This window comes from Pyxicephalus adspersus, chromosome 6 (assembly GCF_032062135.1).
Source record: "Pyxicephalus adspersus chromosome 6, UCB_Pads_2.0, whole genome shotgun sequence".
Taxonomy (NCBI): Eukaryota; Metazoa; Chordata; class Amphibia; order Anura; family Pyxicephalidae; genus Pyxicephalus; species Pyxicephalus adspersus.
In genome coordinates, this window is record NC_092863.1 from 81,375,461 (window position 1) to 81,397,833 (window position 22,373).

Consider the following 22,373-nt stretch of genomic DNA (forward strand, 5'->3'; position numbering starts at 1 on the left):
TAAAGAGGACAAAATGTGTCTTACAGCATTATTATTACTGAAAGTGATTAGTGTCATGCCTGGAAATCAAAGTTACCACAATTAATGGATGTTCCAACCGGCATCCCAAACTTAAGAATCAGAAGCAAAGTTAGTCATATGGCATACTGGAGCAAGCAATGGACATGGGATAGGTTCCAAAGGATAAACAAAGCTTTTTTCTCTGGCTTCAATCAATTTATTTCAAACCTTTAAAGATGAAAGGAGAAGAGTAGCATACAGAGAGTACCAGAGTGTACAGTTTCCATACATAAACTCATAGTGACCAACATAAAGGCAGCAAATAAATTTGTGTTTAATGCTATAGCCTTGCAGAGTTTGCTTTCAGTTCTCACTAGGGATGTTATGCATTAAGATCCCCAAGTTGGCTGTTTGGTGGAGGTCACTATAAGCAGAGGGTTATCTGGCTTTCTGAACTGTTTTAGCTACTTCTTCCATTATCTATGCACCCACACTACTAACACATCAGGGGTAAGCATAAGTCTTCAGGAATTTGTGATAAAAGTAGAAATCCCAATTCTTTAGTTCTTTTTACATGCTAGAGATGCAGGTAAAATCATATGGGATGTGGTTTTCAAAATTAGAGGTACACTTCGATAACATGAAGATCTGGTGGATTGTTACCTATCTATAAAAGGGGATACCTAGGCTTTTCTTTAGATTTCTCCTTGTGCCAATTTTTCCACTCAAAAAATATGCCCAGTTAGCGTACAGAAAGCTAACAAAGAAGTTCCAAAAAACTTTTAGTGTTTTATTTAACTTTTCAATTTTTCTCAGTGGTGCCCCTATCACATTAGTCCATTGCTTTTTTTTTTTCTGTAGAATCAATTTCTGCATACTGGTAAATATCAATGAGGCAATTGTCAGCGCAAAGTGAAAGAGGCTTAGTGGAGCTTAAGGAGGTTATAACAAAGCAACAAAATAGAAAAGCAAGTTCATCAACAAAATATTTAGGTGTGACTGGTCCTCAGGTGTCTGCCATGAGAAGATCTGTGCTATCACAATAACCGATAAACAATTATTCTAGGTTATTTAATAAGAACAGATAGCCAAACCAATATTGCTAATTACATCTACTTTTCAGCAGTATAATCACTGTAACAGGTCATTTGAAATACTGCACTTGGCTGTATTGGCCGCTTCATATTAGCCAAGCATATTAGCCAACAGTCATAGCAAATGACACCACAAAAGTGATTCATGCTGCAGAAATGTCACTTTTTATTTCTGAATGGAAGTTTACCTGAGAGCATAAATGGATTTAAAAAAGCATACTTTCATTTTAATAAACATTTCTCCAAGCATTTGAACATTGAGGTCCCTTATATAATTCATTGGCTTATTCAGATACCTTTTACCTGAATACTTGCAGCTTAAGCACAGTGAAGCGTGTGGTTATGGACTTCAACCCTTTGTCAAAAGTCAACAGCTATGTCCTCCCCTCCATCCCTAACTGCTCACTACAGAATGCAATGATTATTAACTGTCACAGGAAGGTGAAATGTGTATTTGACATGTGTGCTGTAAATTATAAACTGGTGCCATCTTTTTTATGTATTTGGAGCAGTAAGATGGCCAAAAGGGAATAAGTGAGAATAAGTGGACAGACATGATAGGTGGCACAATTAGTTTGACTGAAAAAAGGGTTAGAACCTTTCTTAGTTGTACTACAAGGATAAGATTTTTATTTACTATATTTGTTATGATTACGCTCATTCTTAACATGTTCCCCAACACCATCACCTAATCCTTACCTTACCCCCTTTACCAATCTCCCTGACATGCACACGGTGATGACCCCCTCTGCCAATATAAAATTATCAACATAAAAGATGGTCAGGAGCCTATTGGGCATATAAAGGTTCGGGGGATTGGGGACATCACCCCTACTTCTAACCCCTTACCTTCTTCAATGACGATGACACATGATGACTGTACTAGCTGTGTACTGAAATTGTAAGGCATACAGGAGGACACAGTGACAACCTCTTATAACTGAGTGCATCAAACTTTAGTGTTACTATTCTCTATGTAATTTGCACTTTGCAGAATATTCATGCTCATTCAGAATAAAAACTGTGCATATTTTGTAATGTCTTTGACACAGAATGTTTCCAACAAAAACATGGAACAAAGCCCATCCATCTTGTTAATTGCAAACATTGCCGTCATGCATTATCCGACATACAATACATAAAGGACATACATATCCTAAACACTTGGTTGTGATCATGCTTTTCCATTATGTTTTGATTTCAGAATGAAATTACTGATTAACGGGCACAAATGCCAAAACTGGACAGTGCTTTAGAATTAAATAAAATGATGAAAAAATTACCACAGAACTGAGGTCACTCTAACGGGAAAAAAATAAAACAAACATTAGAGAAAGAAATGAGGGTTAAATGTTAAAAATTAGAAACGCTAGAACAAAATACATGTATTAAACTGCTGCCTAATTTAGCATTAGTAAAAGCTACAGATATACATGACATTTGTACAACTAAATCCAAAGACTAATTGGCATTAAAGGGGTCTCCAACCACAGCAAATAATCACATTACATGGTTTCATCAAAAATGGAAAGATCTGTCAACCTAGATCAGGTATTTCAGTTGAGATACCCACTGGATTTCTACACCATTTATATGTTGCAAGTTAAGATCCCCAAAACAATCATAAGACCAACGGAGACTGTGGCACTCCTCCCGATTCATTCTCCCTGATGTGCAAAGAATAGAAAACCCTTCTGCCAGTGGGAAACGGAGGGCTATCCAAAAATGAAGGTGGTCAGGAGCCCTTAAGGGATATCAAGACACGGAGACATGGACTGGAGACATCATCTCTACTCCTACAATACTCGCAGAGGATATACACAACTGAAGAGGAAGTTTGCTGTGACTGGTGGGCACCCACTTTAATTTCAAAGTAACAAAAGAACAAAAACACAACTGGAAACTGATGACTGTTTTGCTTTACATTAGTAACTTCCCAACCACCACATGTAAACAAGCGCATGTTACAAAAAAGTGGATTTAGTATTTTACATACCCCAGCTGCAAAAGAAGACGTGGCTACTCTATTAGTAAAAAGACAAGCATGCATTTGACTTACTGCAGTATATGAAATATGAAGTACTCCAATTGGCAGCTTATACTTTTATGGCACTTTAATCATGCATACTTGGAACACTCTAAATTATTTGAAACGTCTTGTATTCCACTTTTCAGCAGGTTTTTATTTTGTTATTTTATTTTATTAAGAAAGTCTGTGCTTTGCCATTTGAAAATAGAAGTAGATTTTCTTTAAAGACCTCTGCACAGCAGAATAAACTTGTCATTTATTTGCTCCCCGTTCACTTTATTCAAATCTGGTACTTCGGGGTATGGAGGAGCATGCAACTATACTAAATCAATTACAATGAGAATTTAAAGTTGCCACTTCTGACTCTGACCTTCTCCTTAATATTATATGTCCCTAGTTCTCAACATTAAATCATCATCAGATAAATAATGAGAATTCAGTGCCGACATCCTTACTAAATTGCTAACTTTCTGGCTCCTATGTTGACCCACTGGCTAAAATACTTTCAGCAGGAGATGTAGGCAGTACATATATATAGTATATATTTAAATAGAAATGTGGATTTTAAATGCCAAGATATTTCCTCGTTTATGTGATTCTACTAATAAAACAAACCCTGGACTGTTTTTCCAGCAGATTTGTACATGCAGTACCTGAAGCATGCACAAATCCTAACCATTCTGTTAAATGTAACCAGTGTCATAAAAAACATTTAATGTGTCACTCAGACAATGGCAGCTGAGTTTTTAATGTTGAAAAGTCTCAGCTCACGAAGGAAGCAAGTAAGCTCTATAAAACATATACTATTATACAAACTCTTTACTACTATACATGCGAGAGAACAATGACTTACCTCTGCATTATAAAACTTGGTCTTCACATCAAGAGGTTTGAGGACCTGCATCAGGACAGAAGGTATGTTAAACAGAAGGCAATTTGTCAGTTTCTCTATTTTGGGGCAATTGTCCGTTAGGGTTTTATGTGCTTCCACAATAATAAGTGCGGCTCTTTCTGCTTTTACTCTGTTTGGCAGAGATGCAACATTTAATGCTTGTTTTCTTAGGACATTCCACAAGAGCAAGAGTGGAAAATAGCATGTCCAATGATGTCCAGAGGTCTAGATCACTCTCAAAGTCAAATACTATTCGGTCCTTAATACTACAAAATAATAAAATGAAATATATTTTGTTTTTAATCTAATTTATGTAATTTAAAATCAGAAAAAAGTCTGAAGCACCACAGATGACACTCGTAATGCTTGCAAGGATGAGTACTCTTGGTCTCTATACGGATATCTTTTTCAGTACTGAAAAAGCACTCCACATACTCCAACAACATCCTTGCCTTTAACACCCCCAGACTGGAATAGGCATGCTGCTAGGGAGTTTATTTACATTTTGTAGGGTCAGATGGAAAATGCTAAATATTTACCAGCAACTTTGTAATGTATTTTTGTGGACAATGGTCTTTTCAAAGTTTAATGCCAGCTAAATAGTTAAATACAAAGCCAAACGTTAGTATTGTTATAGGAAAAGAAGCCTATAACTCCACCTGCTTGCCAGAAAATACATATGAAACTATATTGTTATATTACCTACAAAAAAATGAAAAAAAAATTTAATTTTTTTTATAGTGTTAAAGATCATATACAATATATATTCTAAAAGACAATACAGACATAAGCAGCAGAATGGTAAAAGAAAAATAAAGTATCTTTTGAGGGTTGTACTATTTACAAATAGTCATCTCCCCATAAGGGTGGCCAATGAAGGACTAAATAAAATTCTGTCACTTGCTTTAATCATGACAACTTTTAAACAACTAACATACAAAAGAGTGTTTGGGAATCTTTTAAAAATTACCAATTCAAAATAGTGAGGTCAAGTAAATGCCCAGCAACAAATTGCACATAAAGAAAAAAATAAATAAATAAAATGCCCTTTACAAAACTCTCCTCCCCTGCAACCTTTGTATTATATCCTTTATATGTTTCCTAATTAAAAAAATTCTGGGAGCTGACCAGAACTGAACTTAAGATGCAATTGTGAACATTTCCTTACTATATACTACCTGGCTGTCAAGTTGATCTAGTAGTTTCAGCACTTCATTGCCTTGGAGCCAGTGAGCAGATTAGCTGTTTGCTCACTTTTATGATCTGCATGCTTAAAATAGGTTTTAGTTTAAAAAAAGAACAATGGGCAGGTTTATTAAAGGAGGCCAAGGCTCTTCGAGGTTTGTAGTGCAACTGGGTAAAGTATATAAAGGTAGGGCTTGTACTATGCTATTCCTCAATGCAAGTTGATCAGGTTGTAAACGGACTGAAAACCATACACCCTCCCCATTGCCAGTAGACAATAAAGTTGAAAAATATTATGTATAACACAAAATTCAAAAATGAGGATAGTCACAATACAAATACAACTCAGGGGCAAAAACCCTAAAATGCCCAATATATATTGTATTTAGTAAACCTCACCTGGAACTTGAAGAACTTTCTGAAGTACATCTTCTCACCTGTCTGAGTGGTGTAACTTACAGCACACACCAATCTGGAAGAAAGAAAAGTTCATTTTTATTAGCAGTGTTCTACTTTAAAAAAATATTTGTACCCTGCTGTTCTTTGTACTGGACCCTTCAACTACATATAAAACACTGTGGAAGACATTTATCAATTTGTTGCACAGCAAGTCAATGCTAAACATGAATTAGACCAATTTATTACAAGGTCCTAAATGCTACCTAGTCTAAAGTCAATGCAACAAAATCAAAACTAACTGACCTTTTATAAATTGTGTGAAGGTTTAGAAAACCTGCTTTTTTAAAAAAAAATAAAAATCAGGAATTCAGACAGAGGGGTTGCAAACATATTATAAACCTGTCGCAGAGGCTTTGTTAGGTTTGAGAATGTTTTCTTCCTAGTGTGGACCTACAAATAAGCTGAATAATTAAACCGTACCTAAACTCCGTATTTAACTTTACATAAAAGGGTAGACAACCATTTTAGACAAGATAAAATCTTTTTTTTTTTTTTTTTTATAAAGTGCAACACCTTTACAGCACTGCCCCCTAATTCTCAATCACCTAGGCGATCTAAAATGAATGGGAGTGCAAAGTCTCCCGGGATACCTAGGAAACTCTTGGGTGCTCCTTTCGTCAAAAGGGAAAAAAAATTGCCAATCTCACACATGCGCAGTGAGATCGGCAAGGTTGTTTCCCCCATCTATGTCACCCAATTTTGTGCCTGCCCAGTGCAAAGTTGGGTGACGTAGGAAGAAGAACCTGAAAGAAGGGGAGAAGGTGGCGGCGCCCACCGCACCTGGATGACACAGGACCCAAAGGAGAAGACCTCCAGACAAGCAAGTGCTCTGCGGGATTGAAGTGTATTTTTTTTGTTTTGGGTGAGGTTTGAGTTTACTTCCTCTTTAAACTTCTTCACATGTACATGATTGTATGAATTACATATGACTATGGTAGGGACATTAGACTGTGAGCCCCTTTGAGGAACAGTTAGTGACATTACTATGGGCTTTGTAAAGCACTGCATAATATGTCGGCGCTATATAAACATTGCATAATATTAAAAACAACAAAATGTAGCCGACCAGACTATGGCGACACCATTTGACATACATAAAACCTTTACTGACTTGCAAATCAATTTACTAATCAAGAAGCTAAAGCGGAATTATTTTTCCAGTCATCCTTTAATCCTATTGCTTACATGTGTGTGCCGATCTCTTTAACTTCATGATGAATGACGTCATCTATACAGCTGTCAGGCCTCAGTTCAGCTACTGCAGCGCTGGATGCAGACAGGTTGAGCCGTTGGGAGCTTGTCTGTAGGTCTGCCTGTAAAAAGTAAGCAATATATTGATCAGTGCCATTCACAGTTGTTCGCACAGAGACGTTTATCTTTCTCACCAATTAGGGTACTTTAAATGGAAACAATCAACTTTCATATCCCAAAACTAGTATGCAGCACTGAAGTATGTAACAGCTGTTAACAGCTATGCTATAGAGAACATGTCTGCTTAGAAGAGGAGGACACTTGACCTTTCTCCACTGCAATTTTATTTTTATTTACATATATTCTCCAACATTGCAAATGGACAATGAAAAAGAAGCAGCATACTGATGAGATATCTCCTTCTACTGGCATACTATTTACACAGTGGCACACTTAACTGGCTCCTTGTGCTGCTTTACCCTACCTTCCCAGATGCTGATGGGAGAGAATGAAAGAGGCAGATAACAGGTCAAATTCAGATTATTTTAAACAATGCAAGCAGTATTAGGAATAAATTTAAGGCTGTAAAAATACAGCGCTGCATTCATTTGAACAACCTAAATCTGCCAACTTTAAATTTCTTCAGAAGTGCATTTTTAAAGTTGAATGTGCAGTAACCCAAATTGTCAAATAAGTGATAATATATGGGGGGGGAGGAGCCATAACAGTATCACTAGAATTGACCTACCTTGACCTGTATGTCTTTAACTGTTTGATTGCTGTCATTGTGAACACTGATGTAGCTAGAAAATGTTTCTCCCAGGAAGATATTTCTTTATTTCCATATGCAAGAAAAGAGGTTGAATATTTAAATGCAAAAAGAAGAAAACAAAATGTTTGCTGTATAGAAGACTAACTCCTATTACCTAGAGCACACAGCATTATAGACATAGAAATTATTAGTCAGTCAGACCACTTAGATCAATTCATTGCTCATACCCATATACATTCGTTGTATGAGTCTAATAAATCAACATACATATACACACACACACTTTTGCTTAACCAGACATCACAAGCATATCAAGGAACAATGACGTGACTACATTGCATTTCATAATTATGATATAGGAAAATGAGTGTTCTGCAGACTCTGCCATATTACAGAACAAGAATAGAAAAGAGAAAATGACAGCTGGGTTTTGGCAGTAAGTGAAGTTGTAGAATTACAGTAGATAGGTCTGCAAAGTATGTTTTTTTTCCAGGTTATATAAAGAGAAGGTCCATACCCAAAATTCTGTGGTAATGTTAACATTTCTCCCAGCATTAATATTTCTGCTCCTTTTACTGTAGAAGGGTCATCTTTCATGAGGTTATTAAACAAGTCACCTAGACACAGAGAACAAAGGAACCATTATAGCATTTGGAAAACTTGACCTAACATCATAAATTAACCTGAGCTCATCAGTGAAGCTGGGAGATCCAACAAACATGGAATGGATTTTTTAAAAGTCATTTGCTATTTGTTAGCAAATGTTTTCAATCCTGGACCAAATCCATTCCAGGTTTGCTGGATTACTCAGCTTTACTGATGAAAGTGTATCCTTCTCCAGCCTTGAAAAGCTTTAAATAAACATGCCCAAAAAATGGCAAGTGGCTAACACAAACCACAATAATTCCTACAGTTTTCAGTGGTAAATTCCTTGCCCAGCATGAAACTGCCCAAACCTCCTTTTGACAATCAATAAGTAAAAGGCTTGAAAAGTATTAGTTTTGTGAAACATGGAGATTGTTCATTCTGACCACCTAGCCCCCGAGATGTCAGGATAGGTTTCTTACGAAGGTGAGATAGTCGTAAGGCACATAATTTGGCTCTACGCACATACAGAACATGCAGCCTTTCCAGCCATCCTCTATTATACACTTTGAAACCAACCATTTCAAATGATGAGTCTCTGACTGCTTGGCTTTTCAGAACATATAAAAAGAAACCCCAATGTATGTATTTTTCAGGCTGGTATCTTCTATACTTCTAAAAATGTAAATGTGTATGTATAGAGATGCACATGAATTGAAATAACATTTTACCTGGAAGGTCTCGTTCTTCGCATGTTACAGGGATATTGGTAAATAAAGTTGGTTTTGTGAGGCGCATCACTGCAAAAGAGAAATACAAAGAAAAGTCTTAATATTTAAGTTTGTTGTTGGAGAGTTTAGGTTTCTTTCTTTTCAATGTGCAGTAATTTCATGCAACACTTTGAGAACACAGTTCTATTCTATCAGCCCTCCTGCTGAAGAAGCTTAGAATATAAATATTTTGCTACACTTGCACAAACACCATGGTCACTGACCAGATAAATAACCTACCAACATGCAATTGCACAGTGGGTGGAATTAAGCACTTAGTGGAAACCAATACAAAACAAAAAGAAAAATACAAAGCATTGGATTATAAAGCGGAACTAAATTGAATGAATACAAAAACTGAGAGTATACATGATCTTTAATGCACAAATTACCTGCCTGTTCACAGCTCTTTGTATGATCCCAGTGTGATTGGCACCCGGGAAAAATGAACTCCCACATGTGCAGAAGTTGTGTCATTCTGGTCTGGCCAATCAAGATGACCCAAATCCAGAAGACTGGGTAGAGATACTGGTAAAGGAGGTTGGAAAAGGGAGTTTAAGTAAAAAAATAATAATGCAGGTAAGTTTTTTTCAATAGCGACATAGCCTGGCCCTATTGCAATAAAAAGCCTGCCTGCTCACATTTTTGTTAAATTGTAGCTTTAGTTCTGCTTTCCAATTCCAGTATAAATGTTGTGATACATAACAAAATATCACCTTATGCTCTGGATTTATACTTATATCATACATAACAGCAGGCCAATGAAGTGACTGCCTCCTACGTGTTTATATGATGTCAAGAAGATTGGGATAAATGTGCCCAGCATTCATTTATACCTTGCTATCCACTACAAGTCCAGACCTCCCACCCCAATGTTATATTCATCTTCCAAGTTTAGTCAAGCTGTGCTAGTAATATCCACTACAGATCTGTTGCCCAAGTCTGTTACAGATCTCCAATTGTGCCAAGCATGTTTCATTTCACTCATTGTCAACCAAATAATGATATCTGTAGAAGTGTAGTTTGAATAAAATCTCATTTGCTCTGGTGTGATTTTGTTGTGCACATGTTATGTATGTAGATATATGATCTGCCTGCTTGCTCACAATTATTTTATAATCTAAACTCACCTTTCCTCGCTCCTTTAATTATCCGGTCTTCTGGGTTCGGGATCTTTGGCCATCCTGATTGGCCAGGCCAGAATTCATTCAAGGCAGCCAGCTATCCTGAGATCATAAACTAGATTAAGTTTGTTTTACTGCACAAGGAACAGACTTATGTTCCATAAAGAATCTAGTACGGCATTTTTTTTTTCAAAATGTAAGTTTTTTTCAGCTTTTAGTGATGTAGACAGTTACCAAATTCCATTAAAAGTTTGCAAAATCTCTGATTTTTATATATATGCACACTTCAAGGAAACACATGAAGCCAATGCAGTTAGAGTAAAAGCAGACACTTGCCATGAACGGAGGCTACTGGATCAAACTAACGGCCAGGACACTGATTAAGAGAAGTGCTTTTAAATACCAAACAGGCTAAACATGCCTGTCACTGCTTTAGTTGAACTCTGCTAAAGCAACCTACTTATATTGATAAAAGATTTACAATATTTATACATACATACATACATACATACATAATGGTATGAAAGAATCACAGACCGAACAACAATGGCTGCATTCTAGCAGCTGCAAAAAAGAAAACTTTCCAAAATAAATGTTGGTGAATTAAAAGAAATAATGTTTATTTAGAATACCCAATAATGTGAAAACAGAAAAACATTTTTTGTTTTTTTATCATGAATAGATTTTAAAAGTGAACATTCATATTCATAAACATTCACTTTGCAAGCGATGAGCCAGTATGCTTTTAGTAAAACAAATCCAAGGGTGTTTACATAATAAAATCTACAGACTAAGATACAAAAAACAAATTTGAGATTTGATCTTTTTTTTTAAAAAAATGTTCTAATTTAAAGATTACATTCATATTAATGTAGCATTCAAAAAAATATGGGTTACTTGTAGGCAATTTCCATTTCTTAATTCCCCCTCATCATCCACAAATAGTAATACAGGTAAGTCCTCGAGTTACGGTGAAAAAAAGCTACGATGACCCCATCCTAACTTGAAAATATCAGAATGGGAAACTGGCCTGGCCTACCCACGAGTCTCATAGAATGTAGATCAGTATGGAGAAGTAGTGTAATATTGCAATTTCGTCGATGGAAAGTTAGGCATCCTGGCATTGCTCCCAACGTATCGTACCGCATACGGTGTCATGTTTTGCCTTACACATGAAACTTCTATACCAGTATCATCACTGTCAGTTCAAAATATCGTAACTCGAAGCATCGTAACTCGGGGAGTATTTGTATACATTTAAAATTTACACAGTCTTTGCATAGAAAACAATCTGAAGACATACTTTTTATTTAAAACTAAGCCAATAATGATCATATCATAAAAACACAAAATATGTGATATATTGTAGCATTAAAAAAATAATCTTTAAAATACAGGTAGGGCTAAAGACAGTCTTTACCTCATCCACCTCCCAACTAAAATCTATACTTCTAGACTCTTGCAGACCCCATCATCATGCCGAATGAGCCTCAAATTTTTTGGGGGTTTTAAAAATGCAAAATAACAAATAGGAAATCTACTCTAATGGCTTCACCTGATAGGGGCAGCGCAGAAGTTTGGACATACAATTGTAAAAAAATACTTACAATCCATAGAAATAGTTGACTTTTAATTTTTCTTTACCAAAATAGAACGAGCAAACATTATATCTTTATTCAAATAAAGAAAGAAAGAAGCCTGTGGATGTTTTCAGTGAGGGAGGGGATGCAGCCAGTTCTGCTTGCAGAGGATCATGGAATAAGATTGTACAGAACTAGGTACTGAACCTATATGCAGAGCAGCACACATCAGTAATAACTGAATTTATTTCCAGTCAAGTGTGGTTCTTACTGGTGTGTGGTGGGACTCCAGGACCTGTGACAAGGGGAAGACTAAGTATAAACAGAAATTGTTTTTCTAATAGCATTTTGAGGGCAAAAGAAAAAAAAAAACTCTTTGGCACATGTGAAAATGTTACAGTTTGGGTTAGATTTGCTGCTTCAGGCCTGAACAGCTGACCCATTGCAAAAAAACAAACTAGGAGTTCCGATTTATATAATCGCTCTCTTGGGAAGAATGTGAGGCCATCTTTTCAAAAGTTTTATGGTAAACATTACACTAGAAGCACACTAGGAAAAGGAATGTCTTGGAAAGTGTTACGGACTGGCCTATCTAACTACCAAAATCAAATCCCACAAAATGTTAATGGGAGATTTGAAAGGGAAGTTCATGCATGTAAACAGCAACATGGAGGAGAGGTCAAAAGTTGATGTCAAAGATTAGTGGACAGGTATCAAAATCATTACAAGAAGTCATTTCTGCTAAAAGGGGCAATGACATCTACATCCAGTGTGTAGTTGCTTTATTTAAATTACACTAATACATAAATTCCTAGATTGTAAGCTCTTTGGGGCAGGGTCATCTGCTCCTCCTGTGTCACTGTCTGTATCTGTCTGCCATTTGAAATCCCTAGTTAATATACAGCGCTATGTAATATGTTGGCTGTACATAAATCCTGTTTATTAATAATACTAATATTATTAATTTAACTGGTAAAAAAGGCAATGACATCTTCTGAGATCCAGTGTGTATTTACTTTATTCAAATTACACTATTACTATTCTGTCACCAATGTCGATTTATGCAAGTTACCCGTCCTGAGACCCGGTCTGTACGGATGGATACCTTCTTGCTGAAAACACGATGACAGGTAGTTTTACTCGCCAAGAAACACCGCTGTAAGTTCCATTAGTATCTTTAATCCAACTGCTGGAAACACTAACACAACAAAGGAAAACTTGTTGCTAGGGACAACAGGTTGACTATACTAACTAACTGTATAATACAGGGGAGATCAGGAACATACCAACACATAAATCATAAGTAAGCTGTTGTGACAGCACAATTACATATTTTGCTGACAAAAATATTGAACTAGATTAGTACTTTAAAGGAGAGCTAATGGAAATTTGTTTCTCCCACTTATTTATTATCTCACCACATCCCCTATTTAGTTCTATAACAGACAAGGTTTTCTTATTTTCCTAGGAAGGAAATGGGACTTTTTTGGTGCACATAGATGTAAAAAACTTTACATTTTTGTATTTTATTCTTGATACAAAACACACTGTTTACAAGCATATAAACACGTCAAAAAAACATTTTTCTGTTTTTAGGGAACAATATCTTAGTTTATCTTTTTATGCCATTAAACTGTCCTTGACGCATTTCCCCACAAGGGCTTCCTCAGAAGGACATGTTTTAGTAGTAATTAAAAGTTTCTTTAACACTTAACATGAATATGCGACTATTTTATCACATTAGTGAAGTATTCGATAGGCAGCTGTGTAATCCATGGGGTGAATATATATTGAAGTAGATTTTCAAACCTGAATGTTGATTTCCCCTCCTTAATAAGGTATCTCATCTGCATTGAATGTTATTAATCACTTTTAAGTTGTTCGTTCTATGGTGGCAGGATTCAATGGAGGGAAATCTATATGTAAAGCCCCATGTTTAGGAGTCACAGCTGCCACCAAAATTATTGAACTGTCAAATTTCCCATAAATTATAAATCTAATGTTACACCTTCAAATATGGTTTAAAACACCTTTGTTAATTGTTTCCCTGATTGTTAAAAACCCTTTTTCACATTTGTATAAAACTACTAAACACAACAATATAAACTATTTTTACAATAATACCTTCACATTGCAAGTCATAGGCTCTAGGCTGCTTACACACGTGCAATAATTGTTGTTGCAAACAAACAATTTAAAACTGATCGTTGGATAATCGTTAAAGAAAATGCATGATGACGCAAATGAACAAGGAATGTCGCTGAAGGTGATCGACCGCCCTGGCGGATCCGTTTGGGCGATGATCATTTGCCATCTAGTGTGTGTATTGTGTCGTTCAGTGATTGTGGACGGTTCTGCGGTACATGTCACTTCCTGCATTATTCAAACGATCGTATCTAGCGTGTGTACATTATTGGTGGATTCAATTTGAATGATCTTATCGTTGCAGCATGTACCGAATCAGGCACTATACAAACATTCAAAATAATCGTTGATGTGTCATTAGTAATTTGTTTTCTAACAACAATTATTACACGTGTACTTAGCCTAATCGGCCCACACATAATAAACATTGATAAAGGCAAACAATTACATTTCGCAGAAAAAAAAAAAAAAGAAAAAAAAAAAAGAAATATCACAGTGTGAGATTATGCATTGCTGCAAAATTACTTTCAAGATCCTTTCCAATGAATATCAACTTAAAATAATTAAAGCACTTTTAAAAACATTATGTGAGGTAGAAAATTGTGTCTGTTTAACCTCTATGCTATTTTTATTATGTAAAAATAAAATGAACAACAAAAAAAGAATAAAAAGAAAATCATGTAAAATTAAGAAACAAATAAAAAAAAATCATAAAAATCTTAAGAAAACAAAAATCACATGCATGATTTTACTTAAACTGGCCATACTGAAAGCAAAACTAAAATTCAACTTTTAAGAATCCGCAATCAGGCAAAGTTGGTCATTATTGCAGGAAGGGAAAGCAGATGCCCCTTCTGCAATAATCTCTTACCTGCCTATTAGTTTCTATGGAGCCTTCATGACTGGCACTCAGATGTACAATCTACAACATGTTGTTCACATAATATGGGAAACCATGACTGATAACAAAGAAGACAATTTGGTACTTGAAAATTAGGGAAGGAAGCAGGAACTCATAGGTGGGGCTTATGTACATCATATAATAAATACAAGTAATTTTATGACATGATTGAAATTTTAAAACTTGAGTTATTGTTCTTTTTCTAAAGCTCATTCATTTAATTAATCAGTTATAATCCAGGACATTCTGTGGGTAATTTCTTCATGTTTTAGGTTGATCAACTCTTAAGGTGCATTTGTAAGAAATACTCCCCCAGGCGCTGTTGACTGTAGTTCATATGTGTGAAATTCTAGGCAATTGATTGTATAACCACTGATTCTAGCAAAAAGAGTTGAGATTGTCTCATCCGTTTCTATTTAACAGTGCTTAGGGCTTTAGACAAATTGCCATTCCCTGTGCAAAATTGTCAGTTTTTATTTTGCAGTAAATAAATCTGAATGCTTTGGAGATTACAAACTAAAAATTGTTCCATGTTTATGTACACACAAATCCATTTTACCAGAGAGTTGCAGCTCTGATTTAACCAAGGCGCCAATATGCTCACAATAACGCAAATCGCAGAATATCCATATCTCGTTTATATCTCTTTGAATTGTGGCATTGCAGCTTGGAAGGACTTTATCTCTTAGCAATCGGCTCAGTTTCCTCCAAACATCTTCCAGCGTTCGAGTTCCGCAGACTGATGGTACAACTATCCACCTTCCCCTGTAGTATATATTCAGATTACGTTTTTCCAAGACGGCTTTTAGTTCTTCCGATGGTGAGAGATCCGTGTCTTTCTTTTTGGCTTTATGAGTACATATACTCCATGTCCTAAATTGTGCACTGATATCAGATATGTTTTCATTCACAGTTGCAGGACAGTGAATGTCCTTGTCTTTATAGGACTCCGTTTCCTTGTTGTGTTCTGCATAAACATTTGTGTTGAACTCCAACAGACTAGGTGTCGAATCAAAGTACAAAAATGTCTCCACATGGAGAGGATCAAAAGGGCTGTGATCTGCCTTGGAAGAGAAATCACTTGGCACAGGTGGAGGACATCTTTGAGGTTTGAGAGTAAAGCTGCGTATGCAATGTGGAAACCAAGGAGCAAACTTTGGCAAACGTCGGGCAGGAAATTCTTCCAATGAGCCAACACATAATTTATGTGCATTCCCTGGTGTATTCTCTGATGGACGATAGTGCAAGATAACTTCCATTTCATAGAGCTCAAAAACTTAGATGTCTCACAACTCTTCCACCAGCCAGCAAATGCCAATAATGCTGGTTACTCAGAATACAGAAAGCGTGTCAAGCCACGAACCGAATTAGATTCAAATCATGTGCTGTGCAAAAATAAAATAGTTGGAAGTATTTATTTGATCTCCTTGTCATAAGTTGTAGTAAGATTTTTGTCTTCAAAGAATCGGTATAGTGACCATCGCAAAGAACTGTAGTAGGATAAACGTGAATCTTCAGAATTCTGATTCCATATCATCTTATATTATGTAGACCTAAGGCAGAAGTGTTGTACATAACTGTTTGGATGATGATTATTACCAAAATTACAACCTCAATTTACTGCTAGAACATAACACACACTTAAACTGTCTTTACATAATGAATAATAATACATTTGACTATATTGTGTAAAGTAAATAAATGAAAAGGAAACTTTAACAAAATCCTAATAATATTCCTAAATAGCCAGAAAATAAAATTTTCTGGCTATTTAGGAATAAATTTGAGATTCTCATCTGCCAGTCTATTGATTGCGAAAAGTGTGGAAAAATGCCCAAGTAGAGACTACTTACTAGAATTTGTATAAATATCTAAAAAACCTGGTAATAGCCTTTCCAGCACAACATATAAATGTAAGGGATCCAAACTTTCTTCATCTGAGGACCATTCTCAGGCATCATACATGGTACATGGACTCTCTTTACACTTAGAAAAGTGCACAATACAGGCAGCCAAAAAAAAGAGGAAGGGAGCAGTTGCACTGTGTTCCCATAGGAAGGATACCAAGTCACTGCTGGGAGAAGAGCAGGGGGATTTAAAGGTGACCAGCGTGCCTTTGTTATGAACTGTGAGGCCGATTTACTCCAAAATGCCTGCAGCTACTGTGGCTATTAAAGACTTATTTTAAAACTTCTTTACAGCTTGTTAAGAAAATGTAAATACTTGAATGTCCAAAGCCTGGTTACATGTTCAAATTAAAACATAACTATACTTTAGTGCGGCAGTCGCCAACCGTTGGTCCGCGAGAAAATTTTGGGGGTCCGCGGCTTTGGCCAGTGTGACCCCGATGGGGTGTAGCACCGGCCTGAGCCGCGGAACACGTCCGCATACAAGTCCCAGGCGCAGGGAAGTGGGCAGGCTGTGTCTCTGGACATAACCCGCCAACTCTTCCATCGCAGGCTTAGATCGTCACAGTGACATCAGTGACATGACTGTGGACTTTGTACAGCGCTGCATAATAAGATGGCGCCATATAATGTGTAATATTTAAAATTATTAATAATATTTTGCTACTCAATGTTACAATTCTGCCCATTACAAACATATTACACACTTAGATAGGGAAACATTTCTAGAGATCATTCAAATTTCTTAATTTTCTGAAAAGAATGTTCTCTTTATTCTGCAAGTCCCATCATAGTTGCTCTGTTTATCACAGTGATATTTTGATATAAAAAAAAAAACATCACATCAAAAACAACAATACACCGTAATGTTAAAAATATTTGTTATCAAAATAAAAAACTGCTCTGAAAATAGGTAAGATTCTATCTAACATACTTACATTTTTCTGCTTTTATGAAACAGTTAAAAATTAGTTATGCAAAACTATAAATAGAATTAAAGTAAAAATCTTTACTGGAAATCCATTCGTAACAGTACTTGAATGCAGCTGCATGTGACACATTGATAAAAACGGAAGAAATGTATGAAAGCAGCCAGAGGTTTGTAGTCAGGATAAGAAGGGAAGTGACTGGAGGTGAAGACCCCCTTTGATTGGCACATGGCTCTCCACGCATGATATAAAATTGTGAATTTAGTGGTCCGTGAGATCCGAAAGTTTGGCTACCACTGGCCTACACCACCCCAAAGGCCTGTACTAGAATAGTAGTCATGGGACTGCTAACTAAACCCAACTCCTATGTCCTGGATAGAGTAGTAAGGGATTTGAACCTCAGGTTTTCTAGCTGTTTGTGTCCTCTGGGTACACTCACCTCTCCACTCTGCCCTGAAGAACACTGTAATGAAACAGAAGGCCATGAAAATTCAACATTTTACAGTAATCATCAGAGCAAGAGGTGAAGTTAAAAATTTTGGTGTTAACAGGGATCTTGTAAGAACTGAGGGGAATTCCCATCGTTATTTAAAGATTTCCTCTGACTTTCTGTTGTGTTTCCAGGACAGGAAGTGAAGGGAAATTCCCCCACGAGGACAAAGACAGCAGAAACAACGTGACCTGTTTTAACCCAACAATGTCCTATAAAATTAATAGAAAGTCTGGCACTTTAGAGCAGAAGTTTAGTTTTTTAAAAGTTCATTATTAGCCAGGGTATTCAGGAACAAGCGATGTCCCTTCTGCATTAAAATCTTCAACTCATCTGATCACTCCGGGTATTTGTCAAAAAAGCTGAGCTGCGCATGTGCAATGTCAGCATTGGTTGTCAGGATATTCAGCAATCCCGAACCTCTGTGCGTGCCAGGAACGAATGAACTTGAGCTTAGTTTTGCCATTTCAGTTTATCAAGATGGCCAAAGAGCATCGTCAGGAAAAGAAGAAGGTGGCGGTGCCCTGTGAGGAAATTGGGGCAGGCGAGCGTCACAGGTTTTATTTCGCTATAAAATATGACCAGTCCATAGATTTTTTCCAGCCCAATTTTTGCTAATACAAGCAGTGTTTAATCCAGAATTTTTTTTAAGCCGGGTGGGAAGAAATTGTAGGTGGGTGGCAGCCCCTAAATTGTGACCCAACTGTTCAGAAACCACCCAAAAACAGCCGGGTGGTGCGCCCAGCTAATAGGGGCTGGGGAGAACACTGACAAGAAATTTCCTCTGATCTGGATTGAAATCCAGTATCCTTGTTACTTTTTTTGGACTGACCTGAAACCTAAAAGTTAGCAGCTTGTGAATTGCACAATCATTTCATCTGTGTTATGTTGAAGTGGGAAGGGAAGATTCTGTAGTCCTATCATACTTCCTGTCTTAGGATGACAACTCTGTGTCACAGCTGCAATGCAATAAGTGAGCGTTGTCACCGTAGATTAGAAGGTGTGCCACGTGCAGCATCTTTAGTACTGGTCTTACAGAGCATCAAACACAGCGCTGTACATTGTGGGTCTGAGCTTTATAAAAGCAGAATTAAAGCGTACCTAAACTCAGAATTTTCACTTATATAAAAAGGTAGACAACCCTTTTATGTTAAGTAAAAATTATGTGTTTGTTTTTATGTGCAACACTCTTGCAGCAATGCCCCCTAATGGGAGCGCAAAGCCGCACGAGATACCTACGTCACGCATCTCAAGCATGCGCAGAAGGCACCTTTTCTTCAAAAGGAAAAAAATGGCCGATCTCACGCATGTGCAGCAAGATCGGCAAGTGTTTTTCTCCAACTACGTCACCCGATCTCACGCCTGGGTCGAGTGACGTAGTAAGAAGAACTAGGAAGAAGAAGAGAAGATGGTGGCGCTCGGAGCACCGGCCCGAAGACTGATACTGGGACGACGTGGGACCCGATGGAAGAGACCTCCAGGCGGATCGACTGCGTCGTGGGATTGAAGGTAAGTGGATTTTTTTTTTTCGTTTTGGAGATTTTTTAGTTTAGTTCCTCTTTAAGCCTGCGGGACTTACCTATCTACATCCCAGCACAAGGCAGCGCTATCTACTCCCTCCTCCCCGGGATGATCTCCTGCCATCGTGATTGGCTGTGCTGGGGTGACCACTCAAGCGCAGGCACCTGGGAGTTCATTCGGGATTGTCGGGTTTCCATGGTAACCAAAGCTAGTGCTGCTCATACAGAGCTCAACTTGCCAGAAACCCAGAATGATCAGGAAGGTAATATGAATTATTAGAAGATGAATTATTGGAGGAGACATGGCCTGGACCTCTCTGTAATAATCATCATGCATTTGTACAAGTGGAACCTGGAATATCTATTTTCTGTGTGGTGCAATGCTGCACGGCTGCTATTATGGTAAAATAATACCCAACAGATATCCAAATTCTGCATTCACATGCATTACCTGAGCAAACAAGCCAGAAATCTACCCCATAGGCTGTAGGGTCAGATTAAGGTGAGCAGCACTGAGATATCCCCATTACACCCCTTGCACCAAGGCCCATGGTTTTGGGGGTACCTCAGGGTAAAAGCACTTTACTTTTCTCTGTGTTTTGATATCTCAGTCCCAGCAGGAAGGGGTGCCGGTGACTACCTCGGGTGTCAGGGCCGGTGTAGGGGACACAGGCCTGGTACAGCTATGAGGAACCACGGACAGAACAGAGGAAGTGACACCCCACCCAGCAACACAAAACCCCCACACTGCGGTACCTTTCAGGGCCAGTAAATGTTCCTGCTTGGGCTGGTTCACATCCATGGCGCCCGTACTGTCAGAACCCGCACAGCAAACTCACTACACGGACCCTACGGGTCGAAGAAGGGACCAAACAACGCCAGGACTCGGCGCATGCGCAGAATATGCGCAGAATATGCGCAGAGCTGGCAGGCGGTGGACTATAGGCAGGTCACGTGATAGATTCTCCCAGATTGCAGAGTGAATGAGCACCAAGGTGATAGCAGGCTTTGTGTGATGGAGAGCTGGGGTGATACTGGGGTGGTGGAATGATCAGCCTCTGTGTACACTGCCAGCTTCAGGGGTTCCTGGCATTAGTCAGGGCACAGGGCAAATCTCACATTCTGGCTATTATCCAGACCAGACACAGAAAAACAGGGGGAGTTACTGACTTTATGGAACTACAAGTCCTGATTACATCTGCTGCAAAAATATAATTTACTTATCTGTTATTTTTTTATGACTGCACTTTTTTAGTTGTCCTTTAAAGATAGATGCCCTTTAAATTGATATTGTTATTATTATTATTTTTATTAATAATAATGATAATAATAAACAGGTTTTTTTTATAGCACGAACATATTATGCAGCCCCTATGTTTTTTGCCCTATTGCCTTGACCTAATCTAATCCACCCTCTCACCCCATATATTCATATATACCACAGCCATCTGCTGTTGCATGTTTTTATTTTTCTACACAAAGTCTTCTATGGCATTGAGACATACCTCTATATTAACGATCGCCAACCTTTCGGACCTCACGGACCACTAAATTTATAATTTTTAATCCTGCGGACCAATAATGTGAATTTTTTTTAAAAACAAGATAAATACATTTGTAAAATAATGATCTTCTAATTGTGCCTGACTCACGGTGAAGTATTACTATTGTTACTATTATCATTAGTTGTATTATCTTTGATATTACTAAAGAAATGCAAAATATTTATTTGCTTTTTCTCACTCATTATGGGTTAACTTTATTTGAATCTAAGACCAAACAAGAAATGATAGTTATCAAACTATTTGATGGCAATAAATATACCAGGTAAAGAAAATACACAGCTAAGGTCATACTTACCTAAAGGAGCTTCTGGGAAATAAACAAATAAAATAAAACAATCGGATGAGAATCGGTATTCGTAGAGCGGGGTTACTGTTGTAATGGTGGAAACAATACTGAAATGTACGGCTCGGCAATGGTTGCCTTATACAACTTAACACTACACTGACGTCACGGTGTGCCTCGCTTGTTTTTCCGTCTCTAGTACAGTTTGTGAATTTAGTGCAATATAAAGACGAAAATTGTCATTCAGAATAAAAATTTTTTTTTAGAATATTTTTTTTTTGTTTTATTATTAATAAAACATAAAAATTGCAAATAATGTTCACAGTTTTCTGTGGACTACGAAAATTTTCTTGCGGACCACTGGTTGGTGACCACTGTTCTATGGAACACATAAGAACAGACAGTGCCAAATCAATCAGGATTTATACCACTAGATGCAGCAGAACCAAGTTCATTGGATTGAGGCAAGTTGATTGGTATTGATCGTAATTTAAACTGACCTGAGGGTCACAAACTGCTTAATGTTCCCTAGGAACCCCTAGCAACCTCTGGAGGAACCTGGGTTGAGAAACACTCATTCCTACCACTGTCTTCCCATAAGAATATATATCTGCGTTTTGTATTTTAGGCATGTTGTTTACTTTTTTTTTTAAGGTGTAAGAAAGAATAAGATATTGTGCTAACAATGTTTTATTCGACAAGAAGTGGGGATAATATGCAACAAGTACAGAAATGTCTTTGATTTGTCACATGACCGGAGCTCTTTTTGCTCCTGAGCGGATATCTCCCTCTCTGCCTTCACTCTGCTATCCAGATCTTATTTTTGTTGTGGTGCAGCCACACCGCTACTTTATTAAATTAGCCACTCATAGAAAAAGCCATTGCTTATACTCTTCTAAAGATGCTAGTTATCTCGTTAGAACACTGAACAACTGGCTTTGGTAAGTTTTGA

At 37.3% G+C, this 22,373-nt stretch overlaps 1 protein-coding gene across 2 annotated transcripts in view; it reads right to left on the reverse strand.

The window, feature by feature from the left end:
* The window catches only part of TRAPPC13 (trafficking protein particle complex subunit 13), a 28,626-nt gene extending 8,156 nt beyond the window's left edge, over nucleotides 1–20,470 (reverse strand). Inside the window, exons 1-8 of one of the 2 annotated variants that reach the window (XM_072416351.1) lie at nucleotides 20,330–20,470; nucleotides 8,939–9,007; nucleotides 8,140–8,239; nucleotides 7,599–7,683; nucleotides 6,845–6,972; nucleotides 5,600–5,672; nucleotides 3,977–4,021; nucleotides 2,378–2,395 (exon numbers count right to left, since the gene is read on the reverse strand). In XM_072416351.1, the coding sequence (XP_072272452.1) occupies nucleotides 2,378–2,395; nucleotides 3,977–4,021; nucleotides 5,600–5,672; nucleotides 6,845–6,972; nucleotides 7,599–7,683; nucleotides 8,140–8,239; nucleotides 8,939–9,007; nucleotides 20,330–20,375 (564 nt within the window). In that variant the 5' untranslated portion in view covers nucleotides 20,376–20,470. The remainder of the gene's footprint in view (nucleotides 1–2,377; nucleotides 2,396–3,976; nucleotides 4,022–5,599; nucleotides 5,673–6,844; nucleotides 6,973–7,598; nucleotides 7,684–8,139; nucleotides 8,240–8,938; nucleotides 9,008–20,329) is intronic. The other variant, XM_072416352.1, reaches the window with a different exon arrangement.
* Between the last annotated feature and the right edge of the window lie 1,903 nt (nucleotides 20,471–22,373).